Source organism: Adiantum capillus-veneris, chromosome 22 (genome assembly GCF_014529385.1).
Source record: "Adiantum capillus-veneris isolate H3 chromosome 22, ASM1452938v2, whole genome shotgun sequence".
Lineage (NCBI taxonomy): Eukaryota > Viridiplantae > Streptophyta > Polypodiopsida > Polypodiales > Pteridaceae > Adiantum > Adiantum capillus-veneris.
In genome coordinates, this window is record NC_140952.1 from 88720983 (window position 1) to 88742560 (window position 21578).

At 46.2% G+C, this 21578-nt stretch overlaps 1 protein-coding gene across 2 annotated transcripts in view; it reads right to left on the bottom strand.

Annotated features, from left to right (window-relative positions):
• Positions 1-21578, bottom strand: part of LOC147429759 (Galactose mutarotase-like superfamily protein) — a 93915-nt gene that overhangs the window by 38536 nt on the left and 33801 nt on the right. For both annotated transcript variants that reach the window (XR_015185901.1, XM_086495999.1), the window contains exons 8-9: positions 21406-21513; positions 21198-21282 (exon numbers count right to left, since the gene is read on the bottom strand). Coding sequence is in view for 1 of the 2 variants with exons in the window: in XM_086495999.1 (XP_086352125.1) it covers positions 21198-21282; positions 21406-21513 (193 nt within the window). In the remaining variant the exon portion in view is untranslated. The remainder of the gene's footprint in view (positions 1-21197; positions 21283-21405; positions 21514-21578) is intronic.

Consider the following 21578-nt stretch of genomic DNA (forward strand, 5'->3'; position numbering starts at 1 on the left):
TTTCATAGGCCAAGGGCCTTTAAATATGTGCAAAGGGCTCACTCTCTAAAACCGGCCCGTTTAATCCAAAAAGGACGGTAGACTTTACTTCAAACCTTGATTTAGCTTTCACCCATTATTAGTCGTCTATTCTACCTGTGCTATAATGACACAAGAGAGGGGAATGGGATACAGATGCTAGAATGCATTTGTATGTGCGTCAGACATAGAGTCTGAGAAGACTCACGTGAAACGCATTGTGAATCTTCCAACTCTCAGGCAATTTCAGCCTTTATGCAATATCATTGATTTGCATGCTGAGCATCGAAAACAATCTTTCTCTGCTCTTCATCTTAATCTTTGGAGATTAACCTGTGATCTACCCTTATGCTGTCACTTTTATTGGGCTGAGAATTCTCTTTTTGACCCAATTTTGGCAGCATAACTGCAGTAGAAACCTTCACAACCAAAAATCCACATATCCAAGTGATTATCCACGCATAATAGAGCACTTTTGCAAACCTGTCCTGGAAATTCAACACGCTAAATTCTCTGTTTTTAGCTCCTAAAATGCTCCAGATCACTTGTATTACTGTCCTCTAGCTTTCCCGAAGCTCTTGGGACAAAAAGGCATCAAATAGGGTCAAAACCCTAAATCTACAGAAAAATACAGTAAGCTGTATTTTCTTCTTTCGCGCTCTGTTTTGCGTGCCAATCGCACCAATTCGTAGCCTTTGATCTTCGGCATCAATAGGACTACTTGCCCTTTGATTTACACGAGATTTCTCGCAAGAAATCTTGTTAAATCATCCTGTCCCTGTTTTGAATTAGCCTTTAGCTAATTCGGTACCTGTATGAAATCATTCCAAGTGGAAGGAGTCTGTCCTTGTAACAACAGTGTATTCCACCACTGACTTGCATTTTTTTTCCAAAAAAGTGGCAGCTTTCCTGACTTTAAATGCTCCTTCCAACAAATGCTTTGTCAAACTGTTCGAGGAAAGAGAAAACCTTTGTCCTCTCATCAAAGCCATTGAATGTGTCAATGGACTCATTGATCATCTTCTTTGTATGGCTTTAGCTTATCCATTGACTCCAAATTGTCAAAAGAGACAGTTTGCATAATGGGTACACCTGTCGGAACCATCTGTACTCCCTGGCCAGTAACATGTTGATGTCCAGGTGTCATATTCACTGATGGGATTGAAAAACCAGCCATACCCAAGTTGCCTTGTGACACCCCAAACTGACCTTGTGTGCCCTGAAATCCTGGGTGCAAACCAATGTTTGCATACATGGGGTTGGGCACCATGCCTTGCATACCCCTAAACACTGTTCCTGGCATGCCAAAACTGCCTTGAACTTGATGTGCTATTGATGAAGATTGTATGAACTCCATAAATCTTGGATTCTCCATCAATTGCTTGAACATGGTCACAACAGTAACAACCTGCAAAGCTTTCTCTGCTTGGCTCAACTCTCGCCAATTTCATGTGCAGTTGGAATAGGTTGTCTATCCTCTGAAGAGGAACCCTCTTCCTTGTTGCCATCCATCCTGTATCCAAAGAAAGACTCGTAGCCTTTCTCACCTATATCCAAAGAAAGACTCTCGTAGCCTTTCTCACCTGTAAATCCAAAGAAAGACTCGTAGCCTTTCTCACCTGTATCCAAAGAAAGACTCTCTTAGCCTTTCTCACCTGTAAATCCACTCGATCTAATTTCAAACTCTCTGTGTTTTCAAGGTCATCCCAAACTCTCTCTGTGTCTTTAACCCAAACTGACCAAGGCTCACTTTTTGAGGAAAAAGTGATTTAATCCTGTCGATGGAACCATGAAACCGGCCTGTTAACTTCAAAAAGGGCGGTAGACTTTACTTCAAACCTTGATTTAGCTTTCACCCATTATTAGTCGCCTATTCTACCTGTGCTATAATGACACAAGAGAGGGGAATGGGATACAGATGCTAGAATGCATCTGTATGCGAGTCAGACACCAGATTGGCCCCTAAATAGGCGCCCCTTTCGGTATTTCTTTATTCTTTAAAAGAGGGAATAAAAGCTGTGGTTCCCTACAAGCTGCCCTGCACAATCTAGGCTGAATTTCTTCTGTTCTGGCCCGATTTCGGCAGCATAACTGTACTAGGACCCTTCACAGTCAGTATCCCCACGCAGTAGATGACTTTCCCGACGCATACGGACACTTCGCAAAACCTGGCGAGAATCTGCAGCATGCTGAATTCTCTGTTTTCTGCCCTGAAAATGCGCCAGATCACCTGTACAGCGGTCCCCTCGCGTCCCCAAACCTCCTGGGGGTATTAGGGTCCGTTTAGGGCCGAAACCCTAAACCTGCAAAAATACACAGCAGGCTGTAATTCACTGTTTCGAGCTCCGTTTCGCATGCCGGTCGCATCCGTAGCAAGTCCTCGAGCTCCCGCATCTGTAGGGCTACTTGCCCTTTGAATCGGACGGGATTTCGCACGTGAAACCTCTCCGAATTCACATGTACCTGCGGGGGATTAGCCACTAGGTAATCCAGTACCTGTGCAAGAGGCTCTTGCCTTGGCAATCGCGCATGAACCCACATAACTATACATTGGTCAAATGAAAAGCCCACTAGAGGGGCGTAACCATAAAGAATAGGGGAGAGAGAGCAGTGAGAGGTGTGCAGGTCATGACATCCTGCACCTCACTGTACATAGAGGGTAAGCCAGCACTCCATTGAAGCTCTCCCACCTGTGACAGCACTCAAAAACGAGCTCACAGCTGAAAATCACGTTTTTGCCTTCTCTTTAAGTAGTAAATTGGCCTCAGAGTGCCAAGTGTCACTCATTTGTGCATTTTCCCGCTTTAGACCCTCGGGTCTAAAAATATCACCCCTGCAGCCTCTGTTGACTTGGCCACAGAGTAACAAAATGATCCCCATGTCAAACTGCACGTAATGATGCGAAGACATTTTGCCGTCCAAAAATAGCAGTTCCTAAAATTTAGGAGTTTCTGCCATTACATTCTTCTAGGTCATCTGACCCTCTTTGTACACTGTAGCCACACCCAGAACTGAAATGTAGCCTATGTAGCAAAGGATTCCGCTTTGGCTGGCCAATGACCCCACTTTGGCTAACCATACTCTTTACCCAACCTTAGTGCTCTTTAGCCTTCAGGCCTGGACTCTCTCTGAACAGTTCCACACTGGCTATGCAATGCAGGGTAGTTAGATTTCCAGAGGGGTATTTCCAAAAGGTAAAACAAACGAAATTCCCCAAAGAAAGAGAAAATAAACAAAAATGGAATTGCCACTGGCTGGTGACAGTCTCTGGCACTCTTTTGGGTGAAGATAGCAAAGCACGAGTACCGGCATTGTATTGAGTTCAAGCAATATAAAGAAATACCGAAAGGGGTGCCAAGGTTTGGGGCCAATGCTCTCTCGGGGTGGAACTCCGCCTTTTGGCTGCCAGAGGTGCAGAGACATTGGATACAACGGTGGGTTTTTCCTTCCCGCCGTGTGGCAAGGATCACCCAGAGTGGACTTTGGATACAATACTCAACTGGCTTGAGGTCCACGCTCTAGAGTTCTCGCACCACACGGGGACTTGGTACAAACACTTTGGCCGCTAGCCAAGTTCAGTGTGACGCCACCTAATGCAGCTGGTTGTAGACACATTGTGGTATACTTTTTTGCAAATACACAAAGTGCTCCTTGCTATGTATATGTACATGAGGATTCATGGACAGAGGATGTAGCCCTACAGACTGCTCGCACTCCTTGGGACAGTCACTTCAAACACGGCTTTCTCGAGGTCGCTTAGATGCGAGGTTTGGCTGCTGCGGCAGCATTGGTTTTCTCTCACTGACCCCATGAGGATTGTCTCATGGAATGTGCAAGGCCTAGGTACATGTAGAGCAATGGAGGGGGGGGGGGGGGGGGGGGGGGGGAGGGAGGATCAACTTGCTTGAGGACCCCTTGGATAGGATTGGAGACAACCATGCTACGGTCCACAACGCTAGCTGGCTCCTTGGGAACGCCTATGTATGACTTTGAGGATTTCGGATGTATGGTGGCATGCAGGCTAGGTACGGCCCGCAAATAGCCTCTTTTCTCTCTCGATCCGACCGCAAAGTAGGGGGCATGAATCTATCTAGGATAGATTGGTTTTACGCTAGTGACCACATTTGTGACTTGGTGGCTGTAGCAGACTTGGACACTCCAAGTCCAGAATCTACCGCGACACCACAATAAATCACTTCAAAACAGTTCACAATTCACAATTGGTTCGACATTGGCTCGGCGGAGTTCCGTGCCTAGAGATATTGGCCCCAAAGACTGGCGTATTAATCTATTACAAAGCACAAACAAGTGGGAGGCTCTCACTATCAGACTCTGCGTCTAGATGCTCTGCAGAGTGGGAGGCCTGCCCACTTATTTAAAGAATTTACAAGGGATGCCAAAAGCAAAGCCCCAAAAGCTGAAAATCAAAAGCTCTTTTAAAAATTAAAGCACCTCCAATATTCCTCTCACAAGGCTTAGTGGTAAAATAAAGCAAAAGCTTTTTTTTCTCTCTTGCAACTTGCGTAGCTTGAAACTGCCCCAAAAGCTGCCGTAAAACGTTGCCACATCAGCAGTACGGACCTCCATGATCTGCGCTGAAATTTACGGGCCTATCCGTACGGCAATGCCACGTCAGCATTCTGCAGGGGTTTCCGGGGGACTGTTTTCAACAGCAGGGCAGGGCGGGCATGTGTGTACCAGGCAGCAACCACGTCCCCAGTTTGTGACATACCCCCCCTCTTGAAAGCATTGTAATCGCCCTCGATTACGCCTGCAAAGCAGACAGAAGCCATAAACTGTCTTAGGAGACACTGACTGCTAGAACCGACGCATTAGGAACACACATCTAGCACATGTACCAATCGACAGTCCCATCACAGGACATCACATGACAAATCACATTCAACATTTATTCGGATCTCAGACCATGATTTATCGGCAATGCAATTAGCAATTGCATCTAGATCCACTCAGGAACTCATAGATGCCCGATTCACTAATCCCTATTGCAACCATGTCTATCGAGATCATTCAACCCAAAATGCTGCAGTCATTTCGTCTCTCAGTTCCTGCACTTAAAACAAGTCAAGAACAAATCAGTTTCATATTCGGGAATTCCATTTCATAAAGTCATTACAACAGAATATTGTCAACTCTCAATATCCCTGAAGCTCAAAGAGATATAAGTGACTCTAGTATAAAAAATGGTGGCATCTGTTGACAAAGGAGCGGAGTAACTCCCCTCTTGTGCATACCCACTGCACCAAATTTCCGGCCAAGTTGAATTCGGGGTTCCAATTGGAATAGCCTATGCTAAACCAAAAGCTTCAAGGTAAAGTTTCACAATCTGAGAAGTATCTGCTAGGTCCTCCTCCATCCACTTCGCATCCAATGCAGGATAGTTGTTGAATTAAACCAAGAACAGCCTTATCACTTTACCCTTAATCTTTCAGTCTTTATGTGCCAATATCTGTTCTGGAACAAGGATCTCCTCGTTTTCTTACACTTTGGGTTGTTGATCAGGCTCCCCATCTTTGGGCACATCGCCTTTAAAAGGCCTCAGGAGACTCACATGAAAAGCATTGTGAATCCTCCATGTTTCGGGCAGCTTCAGTCGAGAGGAGAGATCATTTATCTTTTCGGAGATCTGGGAAGGTCCGTAGTATTGCATACTAAGCTTTGGAAAAAGCCTCTCCTTTCCCTTTTTCTTTCTCAGGCGTGCCTTCTCAAAACGTAAGAGTACCCAATCGTTCTCATTCGATTTCAGATCCCGACGATGGCGATCTGCTGCCTTTTTCTATCTTTCTTGAGATTTCTGCAAAGCCTCGCGGACCTTGGCAAAAGCCGTGTCCAAGTCGCGCGTGTACTCATAGGCTTCAAAAATGTTATCTTTCGTGCTTAGGAAGGGTGGAACCTTCGTAGCACCTTCAATAATCTCAAATGGCACCTTCCCCGTCGAAGAGTGTATCGTGTTATTGTAGGCAAATTCCACCAAAGGTAAACACTTTTCCCATTGAGTCTTCTGATCTGAGATGTAAGACTTCAATAAATCTAGAACCACTAAATTGGCAATCTCAGATTGCCCGTTAGTCTGCGGGTGGAAAGATGATGAGAACTGCAACCACGTGCCAATGTTCTCCCAAATTGCCTTCCAAAACAAACTCGTAAATTTGGGGTCCCTGTCGGAGACAATCGTCTCGGGCATGCCATGTAATCTGAAGATCAGGGCCACAAACAGTCTCGCTAAATGATCCGGCTTGATTGTTTTCTTCACTGGAATAAATTGAGCTTGCTTGCTAAACCTGTCAATAACAGTCCAGATACCATCGTGATAACTCTATGTTCTCGGGAGATAAAAAATGAAATCCATTGCAATACTTTTCCAGGGGCAGGTGGGTATGGGCAAAGGCTGTAACAATCCATGTGCTTTATGCCTGTCAAACTTGACCTTCTGGCATACCAAGCACCTGCGCACAAACTCGTCCACATCTTTCTTGAGTGTCGGCCAAAGAAGTATCTCTCTACCCCTTTCAAGGTAGTAGCAACGTCACGGTGACCCATAAAAGGTGGACAGTGTCAGTCGGTCATAACCTTTTCCCTCAACGGCTGTGTAACGCACAACATGGTTTTCCTCATCAAGTAGCCATCCCGAATGGAATATCCCGCTACTGTCTCCCCATTCCGTATCCGTGTAAAAAAATCTGCAAAATCTGTATCTGTGGCATACTGATCGACCATATCCTCGAAGCTCCTATGATGTATCGTGGAAATAGCCAGAACCAACGGCTTCCGAGACAAAGCATCTGCCACCAAATTCTTCTTCCCGGAACATGGACAATCTGGAAGTGAAACTGTGACAAGATGTTCACCCACCGCATCTGCTTTTCCGATAGCTGCTTCTGTGACAAGAAGTAGCATAAACTCTCATGGTCTGTGAAGACAGTAAAATCCGCTCCGAGCAGGTAGTGCCGCCACTGAGTAAGAGCATGGATAACGGCCAAAAGCTCTTTCTCATAAATCTGTGCTGTCAATTATGGCCTTGAGAACAATCGGCTCTCGTAAGCAATGACATGCCTTCTTGCATTAAGACCGCACCTAGACTACGACCACAAGCATCACAATATACTTCAAATGACTTATGCAAGTCCGGCAAAGTCAAAACTGGTCCCGTAGTCAATTTCTCTTTCAAAGTCTGAAAGGCAGTCACCTCTGTGGGTCCCCACGAGAAAGGGACTCCTTTCTGAGTCAAGATATACAAAGGGGAAGCAACCTCTGCACACTTTTTAATGAACCACCTGTAGTACGAACACAAGCCCAAGAAGCTTCTAACTTCATGGACATTCTTCAAATCGGGCCAATCACGGATAGTCTCTATCTTGGCCGGGTCCATCTGCATTCCTGCTGCCGAGACAATGTGTCCCAAAAAGTGTATCTCTGGTAGGAAAAATTCACTTTTCTTCGCATTAATCACTAACTTGTGATCTCATAATGCCTGAAAGACATAAAGCAGATGTTCTCTATGTTCTGCCTCACCCTCGGAGAAAACAATGATATCGGCAAAGAAAGTGCCAACAAATAGTTTGTACTCTTGAAAAATCCTGTCCATCATCCGGTAAAATGTCGAAGGAGCATTGGTTAAGCCAAAAGGCATCACCAAAAACTCAAATAACCCAAAAGTCGTCCGAAAGGCTGTCTTGCAGACGTCTCCCGACACGATTCGGATCTGATGATATCCGCTCTTCAAATCGATCCTTCTAAAGCACGAGGATCCCCGTAATCTGTCAAGTATATCATCGATCCTAGGAATCGGAAATCTATTCTTGATGGTGATTTTGTTGAGAGCTCTATAATCGATGCACATTCTCCAAGATCCATCTTTCTTCAAAACCAACAACACTGGAGAGCAATACGGTGATGTACTAGGTTGGACAAAACCCTTTTCTAAGAGGTCTTTCACTTGGTTCATAATTTCTAGGTTCTGGGCTCGGCTCACACGGTAAGGTGGCCGGTTCGATGGTGTGCTTCCAGGTATCAGATCAATAGTATGATCCTCAAGACGAGGGGGTGGTAACTCGCCTGGCAAGCCCTCTGAGAAGCAATCGGCATGAGGTGGAGAAAATCTTAGTGTTCTTTATCAAGTTCGGACATATTTGTCCTATTCTCATCATTCATCTCTCTCAAGAAGATCGAGTAAACAAACAGACTCGATTTCATTAATTTCAAATAACCGAAGTTGTACAATAAGGACATACTCGCCCTTAAGTTTCACATCAAGTACAATGGTTCTGCCCTTCTCTATGGTCAAAGTCGTTTTTCTCGCCCGATAGTCAACCACGGCAATGTTCTTGTGCTACCAAGGAATTCCGAAGAGGACAACACAACATTCCAAAGACATTATGTAGAAGTCCTCATGCCCCAAACACCCCTGACAATGCAACCGAAGTTTGCCAATGCTAGGTGTAATGGCTACGTCCCTACCGGTTGCCGCTAGAACTGCCTCTGCTAGTGGTCCCATCCGATCGGGTGTGATCTCGAGCCGTGCCGCCAATTCACGTGAAATGAAGTTGGCCTTGGCTCCTCCATCAAAGAAAATCAGGGCTTCTTGGTCTTTCACTTTGCCCTAAGCTCGGCAAAGTTCTGTACTCTCATCAATCGTGCTTGGGTCAGTACCCATGCAATCTGGAACCAACTCTGCTTTTATCTTGCCTTTTCATCCACGGTCCTCAGCTGCTCTTGAAGTCTCTGGCTTGTCTTCATCCTTGTCGTTCTGTTCTTTCGGTGCCTTTTTAGGACACTTCGCGTAGTATGCCCCGTTTCCCCGCATCCGAAGCACTTCCCCTCTTTGATGTAAAGAGCTCTATGTGAAAGAGTAAGTTTGGGTCGTGCATCCTTTTCTTTCTTTTCTGGGTTACTCTTCTTCTTTCTACTCTCATTGTTAGAAGTCTGTTCATTTCTTTGTGTCATGATTTCATATGTGGGGTAGGTCAAACTGCCAGAGTGAATTGCAAAACCCTGTTTCGCATGACTCATTAATTCCTGAATGAAATCTGACTTTTGTTCTAAGCAATGATCTCAGATCTCTGTAGGAAGACCCAAGGTAAACCGCTCAATCTGCTCTTTGAACGAGATCTTCTTAAATGAAGAGGTGGGTAGAAAAGAGCTCCAGAATCTCTCACAATATGCGTTCAAAGTATCCTTCTTGGTCATCCGAAGATGTGTTCTAAGCGGTTCGTATGTCGCGTTCGTACTCTCGAGTCAGCCAAGAAGAAATAAAAAGCCTTTTAAATTTTCAGCCATTTAACTAGCGCTTTCCTGTTCAATAGAAGCATGGACCACCAAGTTTGAGCATTCCCTCTGAAATAGGAAGTAGTCCTCCGAATCTTGGAGTGCTCTGAGTAATGCCTCCAGAGAAGGCTATGTCAAACTGTTGTATGAAGGCCAAAGCCTTCGAAGCATCTCGAAAACCAGAAAAAGTATTAAATTTAACTAACCGTCCACCTTCTTTGAACTCTTGGACTTTCTTGCTTTTATCTTCTAGAAAGTCATACTGGTTGGCTTTGTAAAAAAATTTCTTCTTTGAATAGGATTTGCGATTGTCGGGGTCCAAACTATCTGAAGACGAGTCCTCTGTAGAATTGTCTGAAACTGAGCGAGATTTAGACTTCTTTGCCCTTTTGGTTTTTACTTCGCTTTTTGCCTTTTCTGTCTTCTTCGCTCGAATAGGAAGAGCTAGAAGAACTCGAAGAAGAAGAAGAAGAAGAAGAACTAGGTAATCCTTCAAACCGTACACGCTTCTTCTGCTTTTTGGCCGAGGCAAAAGTAGACTGACGACCCAAATAACCCGGGAAGTCAGTTCCTTTCTTCTGCTTTTTGTCGTGCGTTTGTGCTTTGTTCTGCGCGTCAAAAAGCTGAGAAACTCGTGCATCAACCACCTCTTTAATTCCTGCTCATCCTTGGGGGTGGAGGTTTCTTGAGTACTGGTTTGGGGGGTGGTTCAGTGGTCTGCTGCCACTGTGCATACACTTGGTCGAAGGAGGTTTGAGTCATAAATTTTTCAAATTTCGGGTCCTTCGCAAAATTTAGCATCATCTTTCCTGCGTCGTCGATCAGTCGTCGACGCTCCATCTCTTCAAGCTCCGCCGGAGTAGGCAGAGGAGGGCCATACTCCTCGTGTGAATCTTCTTCGTGCTCTCCTCCCACATCTCCGGATGCAGAGGGAGTCGACTGATCTTTGTCTGAAGCCATGAGTGTCGCGTAAAAAGGATCAAATTTCTCAGTAGAAGAGAAATCGGCTGCGCTTTGATACCACTGTAACAGACTTGGACACTCCAAGTCGAGAATCTACCGCGACACCACAATAAATCACTTCAAAACAGTTCACAGTTCACAATTGATTCGACACTCGCCCGCAGGCGGAGTTCCATGCCTAGAGATATTGGCCCCAAAGACTGGCACCCCTTTCTGTATTAATTTGTTGCAAAGTACAAGCGAGTGGGAGGCTCTCACTCTCAGACTCTGCTTCCAGATGCTCTGCAAAGTGGGAGGCCTGCACACTTATTTAAAGAGTTTACAAGGGATGCCAAAAGCAGCGCCCCAAAAGCTGAAAATTAAAAGCTCTTTTAAAAATTAAAGCACCTCCAATATTCCTCTCACAAGGCTTAGTGGTAAAATAAAGCAAAAGCTTTTTTTTCTCTCTTGCAACTTGCTTAGCTTAAAACTGCCCCAAAAGCTGCTGTAAAACGCTGCCACGTCAGCAGTACGGACCTTCAGGACCTGCGTTGGAATTTATGGGCCTGTCTGTACGGCAATGCCACGTCGGCATTCTGCAGGGGTTTCGGGGGGACTGTTTTCAGCAGCAGGGCAGGGCGGGTATGTGTGTACCGGGCAGCAGCCACGTCACCAGTTTGTGACAGTGGCTCAATGTGCATCTTGGCAGGGACTGCTTTCTCCGATCATGCACCGATGATTCTTACTGTGTTAGATAGAAAGAGGAGTGGCAGTGTCATGCTGCCCATCCCAGAGAGGACTTTATTGGATACAGAGCTCAAAGAGCAGGTTGCAACACTTTGGACAGCGAGTATGGACACACAGAGGGACCCTGCTACTAGAGCAGCCTCTGGTCTTGTGGAGCTCAGTCGCTTCTTCCTCCAGGAGTCTACATCTCGCTTAGCTGAGACTAGGGAGGAGGAGAAGCGAGCATTGCCTCCCAGCAAAGGATGCAGGAGCATCACACACGCATCCCTTGGATCGCAAAGCAAATCAGCAGGCTTGACAGGAGCTGATCACCATAGAGGAGCGACGCCACGAGTTTGCCTTCCATCGTCAGGCATCTCAGTGGACTCAGGTGGGTGATAAGAGTTACTGGTGAGTTCTTTGAGATTGTGGGTCCTCGCCATGTGCAGACCACTGTTTGCCAGTTGAGGAGGCCAAATGGCTCTGTTGCTACAGAGCCCGAGGATATGTGCGCAGTCGCTACTGACTTTAATGCGAGTTGCTTTTGGCCAAGCCACAATCAGAGCATCGTGATGCATGCAGAGAGCAAGTGCTTAGTGTGGGCCACATGCCTTGTTTAGTCACTAAGGAGATGCGCCAGAGGCTTGAGAGTCCTCTCCAACCAGAGGAGCTTCAGGAGGCCTTCAGGGCACTTCCCAGGGGTACTTGCCTAGGGAAGGATGGTTTGACTCCCAGTTTCTTCTTAGAGTATTGGGAGATGGCACACAGCATGAGTCAGGGTTTTGATCTATCTTATCCCCAAGGGGAGAGGTTCTATGGACGAGATTTGGCAGTGACGACCCATCACCATTCTCAACTACATCTAAAAAATCTCGCAAGGGCTCTGAGTCTGAGAATTCAGCCACTGCTTGAGAGTATTATATACAAGACACAGATGGGGTTTGTCAAGGAACGCAGCATCCTTGACAACATGTTCACTTTCTGGGAGGCGACTGCCCTCGCTCGTCTTCGAGGAGAGGATCTTGTGGTGCTCCTCCTCGACTTTGAGAAGGCCTATGACAGAGTTGACTAAGGCTTCCTTGAGGGCACTATGCGCGGGATGGGTTTTGCAGATCCATGGATCAAAGGGGTGTCTGCTCTCTACAAATGTGCTCACAATCAGGTCTTGCTGGCAAGGGGTCGAGGGGAACGCTTCATGCTTACACGCTCAGTACGGCAGGGCTGCCCTCTTGCCCCCTTCCGGTTTCATTTCTACGCAAAGGCGATGAGCAAATTTCTGATTTCACAAGAGGTTGGTTTATGTGGCCTATAATGACCCCCCATTTGGGGAGAGGAGCTCTTGAACGCTAAGTTTGCTGATGACTCAAGCATGCTATTGGAGGGCTGTGAAGCCAATTTGCACAGGTCTGAGCAGGCACTGGAGGTGTTCTGTTCTGCATTGGGAGCATTGATCAATTGGAGAAAGACACTGGCTTTTTGGGTTGGTGACCCTCCTACGCCTGACTGGTCGCCTGGCGAGGCCTTTTGTTGGATTCCTCCAGGGACACCATTTCGTTACTTGGGCTGCCAAGTTGGCCTGGATTTGTCACTAGAGCAGCAGACTGCTCCTAGCCATAAGAAGGAAACTGGTTCATTGGAGCTTGGCACGTATATCTCTTGCTAGCAAGGCTGTAGTGGCCAACTCGGTGCTCTTGGCCACCATGTGCTACATCAATTCTTGCTGGATCTTTTGGAGTTCTTACATCAGCCAGCTGGAGAGGTTGATCAAGAACTTTCTATGGACAAGGAGAGACATGCAGCCGGCTCGGGCTGAGGTTTCCTAGTAGGTCATTACCTTACCTTGCTCTCTCAGAGGGCTGGGGATCATAGATCCAGCACGACAAAGTCGAGCCCTCCTTGAGAAGCTCATTTGTTAGAGTTCTTCTTCTAGGCGAGGAGCCCTGGAAGGAGCTTTTGCTCCATCGAATTCGCGGCCAAGCTCCACAGATGGGCAACCCTTGGAGCCCTTCCACTCGATGGATATTCACAGAGATGCGCACAGTGGGTCTGAGCAGGAGATGGGAGGACCGGTTCGATTTGAGCTTTGCTTCGGTCTTGGGAGAAGATGAGGAAGGGACTTGAGCAGTATCAGCCCACATGCATTGAGGAGCGCTTGAGGCAGCCTCTTACATGGAACCCGTTGATCACAACTCAACTAGGTCACATGGTTGGTAGTAGAACCCATGTCTCTTGAGGTCCCATGGTAGAGGGTCCAGCCCACACCCTGCGAGGCTGGTTGCAGTTTACAGCTATCAGCACTCCCTCAAGAGATTCAGAGCATCCAGCTGCGTGGCATGAGGGGAGTGCAGAGCATGTGTTAGAATCTCGTCTAGGCTATCTCAGTAGAGTGCCGAACTCCTCTCGAGTCGGCGGCTCCTAGCTGGATGGAGGCTCCTAGCTGGATGGGGGCTCACACTCGCCTTGAGGTCCTCGTCGCAGTTAGGGCTTGTTCAACTGCAGGCCTTTGTATGTTCTTTGAGATTCAGTAAGAGGGTCGCCTCCACAGAGTTACTGTCACAAGACGGGCACCACGTGCCAATAGAAAAGAACAAACTGAACAGACTTTTAGCACTTCAATAACAACTGAACCGAAAGAGAGAGACGACACGCGACACGGAGTGGCGGAATTCCACGCCAGAGAGTATTGGCCCCAAACCTTGGCGCCCCTTTCGGTATTTCTTTATATTACATCAACACAATACAAGCCGGTACTCCATGCTCTGCACCTTCTCCCAAAAGAGTGCCAGGGAATGAGCCCTAGCCTCATATTTAAAGGCCCTTGGCCATTAAAAGCAGTTACAGAAAAAGCTTCAAACTCAAAAGCAACTAGCCCAAAAGTTGGCGCTGAAAATCAGCCAGCGCAAATCACGGACATCGTATAGGCTGTTAGCGTGAAACGTGAAAATCCATGTAGGCTGCCATGTCAACAGTTCAGCGCAAAATCCGAGCTGACAGTACAACTGCCATGTCATCAGCTTCTGCGCAAGACTTTGTGTGTGTGTGGGTCCTGCTTTATTTTATTCTCTTGTGTCACTTGGGCCCCATCGCACGGGGTCCCATAAGTTGGTAGGAACTTCTTCTTCTTCGTTTGCTTATTCTTAGGGTTTAGGCTCCTCAGCCGGGATCTAAACAGTGGCTTTGTTCTTCAGTGGCGTGACACGTCAGCAGTTTGTGACATCCCCCCTTCTTGAAAGAGAGTAATCGTCCGCGATCACAACATATCTGCAAAACAACTCAAGTTAGCTATAAAAAAATCCGAGGGACATTCCGATGGACAATCAGTTTGCTTTTTTTTTTTTGATAAGGAGTTGGCTTCTCCTTTCGTCCAGTTCGGGATATTTCGACGTAGTAAAATTAGCCATCACAACGAGACCGCACTGATCTTCCACGGGTGTCTTGATGCACTAAAATTACATACCCAGGCAATCTCATCCAATTAGGAATATTCAATGGTTGGCACATCAAAATGCAACACAAATGCTCACATATGCATGTTACAAGACATAGAAACATAAAGTCGCCGATGGACGCTGATGAACACTCCTCCCGCATAACCTAACAAGGTTCGGGCTGGGAGATATTCAACGACTCCCTCACCACTCCTCCCACATAACCTAAAGAGCCAGGAGATATAGAGGCCTTTTACAACCAAACGGCCCCTAGACCGCAGCCTGTGTCGTTTGGAGGTGCTTAGAATAACCACTCCTTAGACTTCTTAATACTCCTCCCGCATAACCATCTAGGTCCGGGCTGGAAGTAACAACAACAATATTTTTCAAGCATACAACCAAACACTCCCTAGACATCTCGTCAGTATTGTTCGGAGGTTTTCTAGCATACAACGAAACGCTCCCCAGACATCCGGTTTGCGTTGTTCCGATGTTCAAACAACATTTCTCACTACTCCACCCGGGAGTAAAACCACCAATCGTTGAAAAAAAGTATTAAAACTAGAATCAAACATTTCAAATCGGCACCAAGACAAGTTCAAAAGAGATACCATCCATTTCAAACAATACTTTCTCAAACAGTGTTCAAAAGTATCTAGCTATAAAAACAACTAGAGAGTTCATTCAAGGTTTTGTTCGGATAACCGAACTTTGAGGACAACTGGCTTGTCCTTCTGCATCACGGTGATCGTTCGTTCCGAACCTGGAGAGTCGCATCATTCTTGTCGTGACAGGGCATGCCCAAGAGACCGTCGCAATTGCCCAACTTCATAATGTGGAAATCAGCTTTTCCATGATAATCTTGGATAGTCACTGGAAGAGCACCAATGAGCGGTACCACTTTTTGAGTTTGCCCCGTGGCTAGCTCAACTTCAATTTCTCCACCCTCTACATCATAATCAAAGTGCATCTGCTTTAAGAATTTTGGATCGATGAAGTTCTCTATAGCTCCGGGGTCAAAGAAAAAAAGAGCTCGGCACGATTCTTTGTACTCTCAAGGCGTATGCCATAGATATCAGGGACTAATCCAATCGCGGGTCTACCTCTCTTAGCTGGAGGTGGCGTTGGGCTTCTGTCGACCGTTGGTGCGGGCGTCAGCTCCGCTGGTCTATCAGTGCGATGGGGACAACTAGGACGGTTATGCCATGTTTGAAAGCATCCAAAGCATCGGCCTTCTTGAAGTAAGGTGTCTCGTTGTTGAGGCGTCAAACGAGGCCTTTGCGGTTGATTTTCACGAGACTCTCGAGAATTTGTTCGTTGTTGCCGAGAGTTGTGGTTAGTGTCCGGAGGTTCTTCTGTGGTAAACTCTAGCTTTCCCTTCATCAGTTTGTAGCCGACCACGACATGGTCCGTAAGTTCTTGCATGGTGGAGACTTGCTTGGATAGACAATATTCCTGCAATGGTGATGGTAGTCCAATGGTGCATCGCTCGCATTGGGCCTCCAAGGGAACGATCCTAAAGGAGGACACCGGAAGGTACACGTCAAGAAATCTTTGGTTATAGTCGTCCATGGTTTCGGTGGCAAGCATTTTCAAGTTGCCCTACTCTGCCAAAATCCGAACTTCAAACATAGAAGTCATGTAAGTGCGTGCAAAAACTGTCTTGAAAGCTTGCCAGGTCCTTGGAGTATACGGTCACCATTCCATAGCATTATCTTTAAGAAATCCCGCTGCTTGAGAAATCTTGGATTCTTTTGTATAGTTCCCCAAAGCAAGATGTTGTCGAATTGTTGTAGGAACTGCAATGCTTTCTTCCGATCTTTCATCCCGAAAAAAGTGAAAAAATTTGACCGTCATGCCTCCATCCTTGCAATCTTTGGGTTGGTTAGGCATGTATCCCGGGTACCGATAATAAGGGTATCCATATGGCCTCCAACCATTGTAGCCTGGTGGTGGTGGGGGCAACGGCGGTGGCAAAGGCGATTGCACTGGATCACGGTCAGATGGGTGCACCATATTCTTGAAGACTCCCCGAACAAACAGTTGGGAAGGTTGCCGGTTGGAAGCCCTCGTACTTTCTGGTGCCGGAGGAGGAGGTACCACCTGAGGCATCAGAGGGGGTAACATGTAATTCAAAAATTGTTGAAAACTTTGCAGCATCGGAAGATTCTGCTGAGGATGCCGTGAAAGAATGTCGTGAAGCTCATCGAGAAGAAACTGCAAATATTTTGTTGAATCCATGAACGCCATGTCTTGGGTTCTTTATGGCTTATGCCCTGTAAGACAGAGCAGTGAAGACGCGAACTCGCCCGATGCACGATTAAGTAAGGGTGGGAGTGGCTAATAAGTCCGGGGTCGAACCTCGAAGATACTTCAAACAAAATTCCAGCAGTCTCTGGTATGCTTTGTCTGCTCTTTTGTAGGACCGGTATGCTTTCAAAAAAGCACGCGCCTAATGCTATGATACCACTGTCACAAGACAGGCACCACGTGCCAATAGAGAAGAACAGACTGATCAGACTTTTAGCACTTCGATAACAACTGAACTGAAAGAGAGAAACGACACGCGACATTGAGTGGCGGAATTCCACCCCAGAGAGTATTTCCCCCAAACCTTGGCGCCCCTTTTGGTATTTCCTTATATTGCATCAACATAGTACAAGCCGGTACTCCATGCAATGCACCTTATTCCAGAAGAGCGCCAAAATGAGCCCTAGCCTCATACTTAAAGGCCCTTGGCCATTAAAAGCAGTTATAGTAAAAAGCTTCAAACTCAAAAGCAACTGGCCCAAAAGCTGGTGCTGAAAACCAGTCAGGGCAAATCACGAAAATCTGCACAGGCTGTCAGCGTGAAACGCGGAAATCCGTACTCCGTTCTTCAGTGGCGTGACACGTAGCAGTTTGTGACAGTTACTATTGAGGCACCAGAGGTAGCAGAGTGATGCTTCTAGCGGATTCAAGTTGTGGGCATCAGAGGGAGGACCTGTGTGCTAGATCCTGAATCGTCAGATCTTGAGACCGGACATTGGCGTCTATGGGCTTGGGAGAGCGAATGCAATGGGACCCACGGGATTGGTTTTGGCGAGATCCTTTTACTTCAGCTCATCACCTCGGAATGCCCTTCTTTCAATACACAGCACGCTTGGGGCGTCACATACTGGCTGCACGAACGGAGGCCCATCCTGTTGCTGCAGATCACTCGTAGAAGGAGGGTCTCACAGTAGATATCCGACAACTTCTGGGGGCGCTTGTGGGGCAGCAAACAACCGAGGAGAGTCACCATGTTCTAGTGGCTAGTTGGCCATCGAGCCACAGCAGTTGGGAGTTGGTTGGTCTACAATGGCCATCCGGCGGGTTGTGCCACCTGTGACCACCCACTTGAGTCACAACACCATTGTCTGTGGTACTGCCCCCTGGCGTAGCAGGTTTGGCTTCAGATTCTACTGCTGATGCCTGCCCTGTCGACAGCTAGACAGTACACTTGGGGTGTTGCAGCCTGGTTCACCCTCACGGGCCCAGTGCTTGTTTCGAGTTGTCTTCAGCTAGCAGGATGATTGTGATACAGGTGGGCCGGCCTACACTCCAGCCCGCCCACAGAGTTTACACCTCAAGAGTGGAGCAGCGATATAGATTTTTGTTGGGAGCTCATCTGCATCCTGACACTTTGGTTCACTTTGAGAGTCCAATGCTTCCACATTTTCGAGGCCCGCCCCATCCCATCGGCGGAGACTATATGACACACCTGGCTGGAGCTGATCCATACACTCAGAGGACACTTTGAGAGGCTTCAGGGCAGCTCCGACCGCATGCGCGAGAGCAGCGAGGCATTCCTACGACTCTGGCAACCAAGGCCAGGATACAGTAGAGTACACAGATGCATACACATACCTTGGTGTGGTATTTGCAGGACTGAAGTTTACTCTTAAGAAAGCTGCGGATGCTAGATTATCCAGAGCCTCTGCGGCATTGGGAGGGTTGGAGAGGATGTGTTCACAAGTGCAGTTTCAAGAACCACGAACAAAACTTTGGCTCTTTGATACTGTGGTGGCTTCGGCTATGCTTTATGGGGTCCAGATTTGGAGACCATCTGTGGATCAAGATAATTGGAATTCAATGGAGAGACCTTTGGTATCTATGATTTCCCGAATGATTAGAGCCAAGGCCTCCGTACCACACGCGATTACCTGAGTGGAACTAGCTGCCCCTCCGATAGAAATTGAAGCTCTTACCAGATCACTGTCCTTTATACATGGTTTGTGGGATACAAATAATTGCCGATATACTAGACTGGCCCTCGGATCCTCTCGACAATTAGCAATGAAAGGGGATACATCATGCTGGTATGTGCAACTGTCCTTGTGGTTTCAGAGACACGGGTTCAGTATGGAAAGATTACCCCCCTTCCAATACTCTCTTGAGGCTCCATCACTGGCTATTACACGAACAGAGATTAATAAAATCATCCGACAGGATCTTATACAGTTGAATACTAAGAGGACATGGGTAGACCCTACACAAGAATTGGGCACAAAGATGGCCGACTTCAAAGAAAACTTCCTACAGCTATCTGAAGATGGATTTGTGATTCGCCCGAGCTACATGGATACCCACCTGTCTCATGGTTTGAGATGTGCTATTGGTCAGATTCGTACATTCTCACACCAGTTGGAAATTGAATTTGGCAAATTTAGGGGAATCCCACCTAAGAGCAGAATTTGCAAGTTATGCGGAATGGAGCCGGAGACAGAATTACACTACATATGCCACTGCACCGTATACTATGAGATACGTGGGCGTTTCCATTGCCTATTTAAAGAAGGCTTTGGACCTCTAGATAGAATCATGCAATACCAAGATCAAAGATGCTTACGCTTGTACCTACTGGAACTACATCGACACAGGGATAATCTAATGAGAAGACAAAGAGCACTACAGCCTCAGAGGCAGATCACAGATTTCTTCGGATCGAGAGAAGCAGGAGTGGAAGGAGAAGCAAGAGGCCAGCAGCCAGCACAAAGGAGTACCCACATTCATACCAAAGGCACCCTAATTGACAGAGCGATTGAGCTTAGGAAATCGAGACGACCACGACCAAGATGCAAAAGCACACTTCACCGGAGGAGACTACAACAAAGGATTAGAAGCATTCTAGCCAGACACCCAGCATGCTCCTAAGAAGTTTATTTAATAATTTGTATTTAGTTTTTCACATTTATTTTCACACTTTCACACTTAGTACTTTAGTACTAAGGTACCTTGACATTGTAACACATTCACCACTTTTGTATCAGTTTGGTCTCATAGGTCATTCTGGCCTTTTGAAGACGTTAATATAACATTTCATTTCTACACCATGGTCCATGGGGTTCCCAGATGGCATTACCGCCAAACTGTGTGGTTGTTTCCTCCTACCATATCCTGATTTAGCCATCATTATACATATCTCACTGTTTCGCTGGGAGAGTCTCCCCACATTCTGATGTAGACACCTTTTGTCGGGGCAGTTTGTAGCCCGCTGGGCAGTTTTTATTAACTAATGGAAGAATCTTTTTCTTGGAAAAAAAAAAGTTTCACATACAAGGAACAAAAAATGAAGTAACAAATGCACAGTGATGACCAAGCTGCTTCTAGCAGTCTCGCTTCTCGTCTGGGTTTGGATACATGTAAGGATTTTATGCTATCCATGATACTTTTGCAACATTAGGGGAGGCTTATGACGGGAATTTATCAGTCATTATCATTTACGAATGCAGTAATCTATGTGCAAGGGTTCAGCCTAATGATGTTCTGCCTTATGTTGGATTTAGTGGGATAATGCCTACCATTCAGGCTATTGAGCGTTTCCGCTACTGGCGGACAATGCAGACAGATGCGGACAGGTTTGCTCATGAATGTGCTACATGTACAAGGTCAAGTATGAGCAACATAAAACTTCAGAATTTCTTCCTTCACCTTCCTATTCACAGCCAAAAAAGAACAGATGTCCACGGTAAACATCATATCATGGGGGGATAACATGTTATATCCTATTGTTTGAAATCATCTACTGATGTTCATGAAGACCTAAATGAACATATGATGGAAAACATGACGAAGATATAAATGATCATAAAGACTCAGTACAATTGTATCAAGCTATTATTGGACTAACAACAGCTTCATGAGATCAGGTGGCCAATTTATTTGTGTCCACTGTTCATTTTTCCAACACGTGACTTTTTTGATAGGCTGGGTCATCTATTGATGTTCGTTAGTCCAATATGTTATTTTTTGACAAGCTGGTAGTTAATCTACCTTCATAAGTTCACTGTGATTCTGAGCATTGCTCGTGTCCATAAAGCTGTTTTGGAAGAGACGATAGAAAGCAATTGTCTCAGAGTAGGTACATACGAGGTTGTTACAAAACTATATTGGAGTTTAAGAGCAAACCCCAAGACAGAAGGTGCGTGCCTGCCCACACTCACATCACATGCATAAGATGTGTGAGTGCATGAGAGCATGAAGTACAAAAGCTGTCCTGTATTTGCATTTTATCTCTTGTTGCCTATCACCCACAATCAAGGATGATTGCTTTCGTTTCGTACTCAGGTCCTGTCTCTCTGTGATTGTTTCCATTTGGGAAACCTTTCAGTGCAGCAGCTTGAGATTTCTATGACTGTTTCTAGCTTTTGAAGGTGGGTTCACCCATTTTGGATTGTACATTATTATTATCAAAGTGTGCGCATGTGTGCGTAGCATGCCTGGAATCTCACTTGATGACCATACTTACCATCCTGAGAAGTCACCAAATTGCCTTACCTTGGCATTCTCGACACATACGAAATCCTTATGGATGTTGCCTGGAGCGTTTGTATGAGGATTCCATAAGACTGCATCTGACCAACTGCAAAAGAGCAATACACATCTCTCTAATTTCTCCTTTGCTTAAGTTCCCACAAAAGGAACTTCCCAGAAATAAAATGTCCACACAAAAAATGAAAGACTATATATTGATGAACTGACTCACTTTTTATTGGTGATGGAAATAGCATCTCCCAAACCATTCTTTAAAAGCAACTCCTGCGGTGCATCCAAGTATACACAGTCCACAAATCCTGGAAAATTCACCTCTTCCCTGAACAAGCACAAGCATAACGTTAGGCTGATTTACAATTTTGAGCTGTTACCTAAAAAACAAGC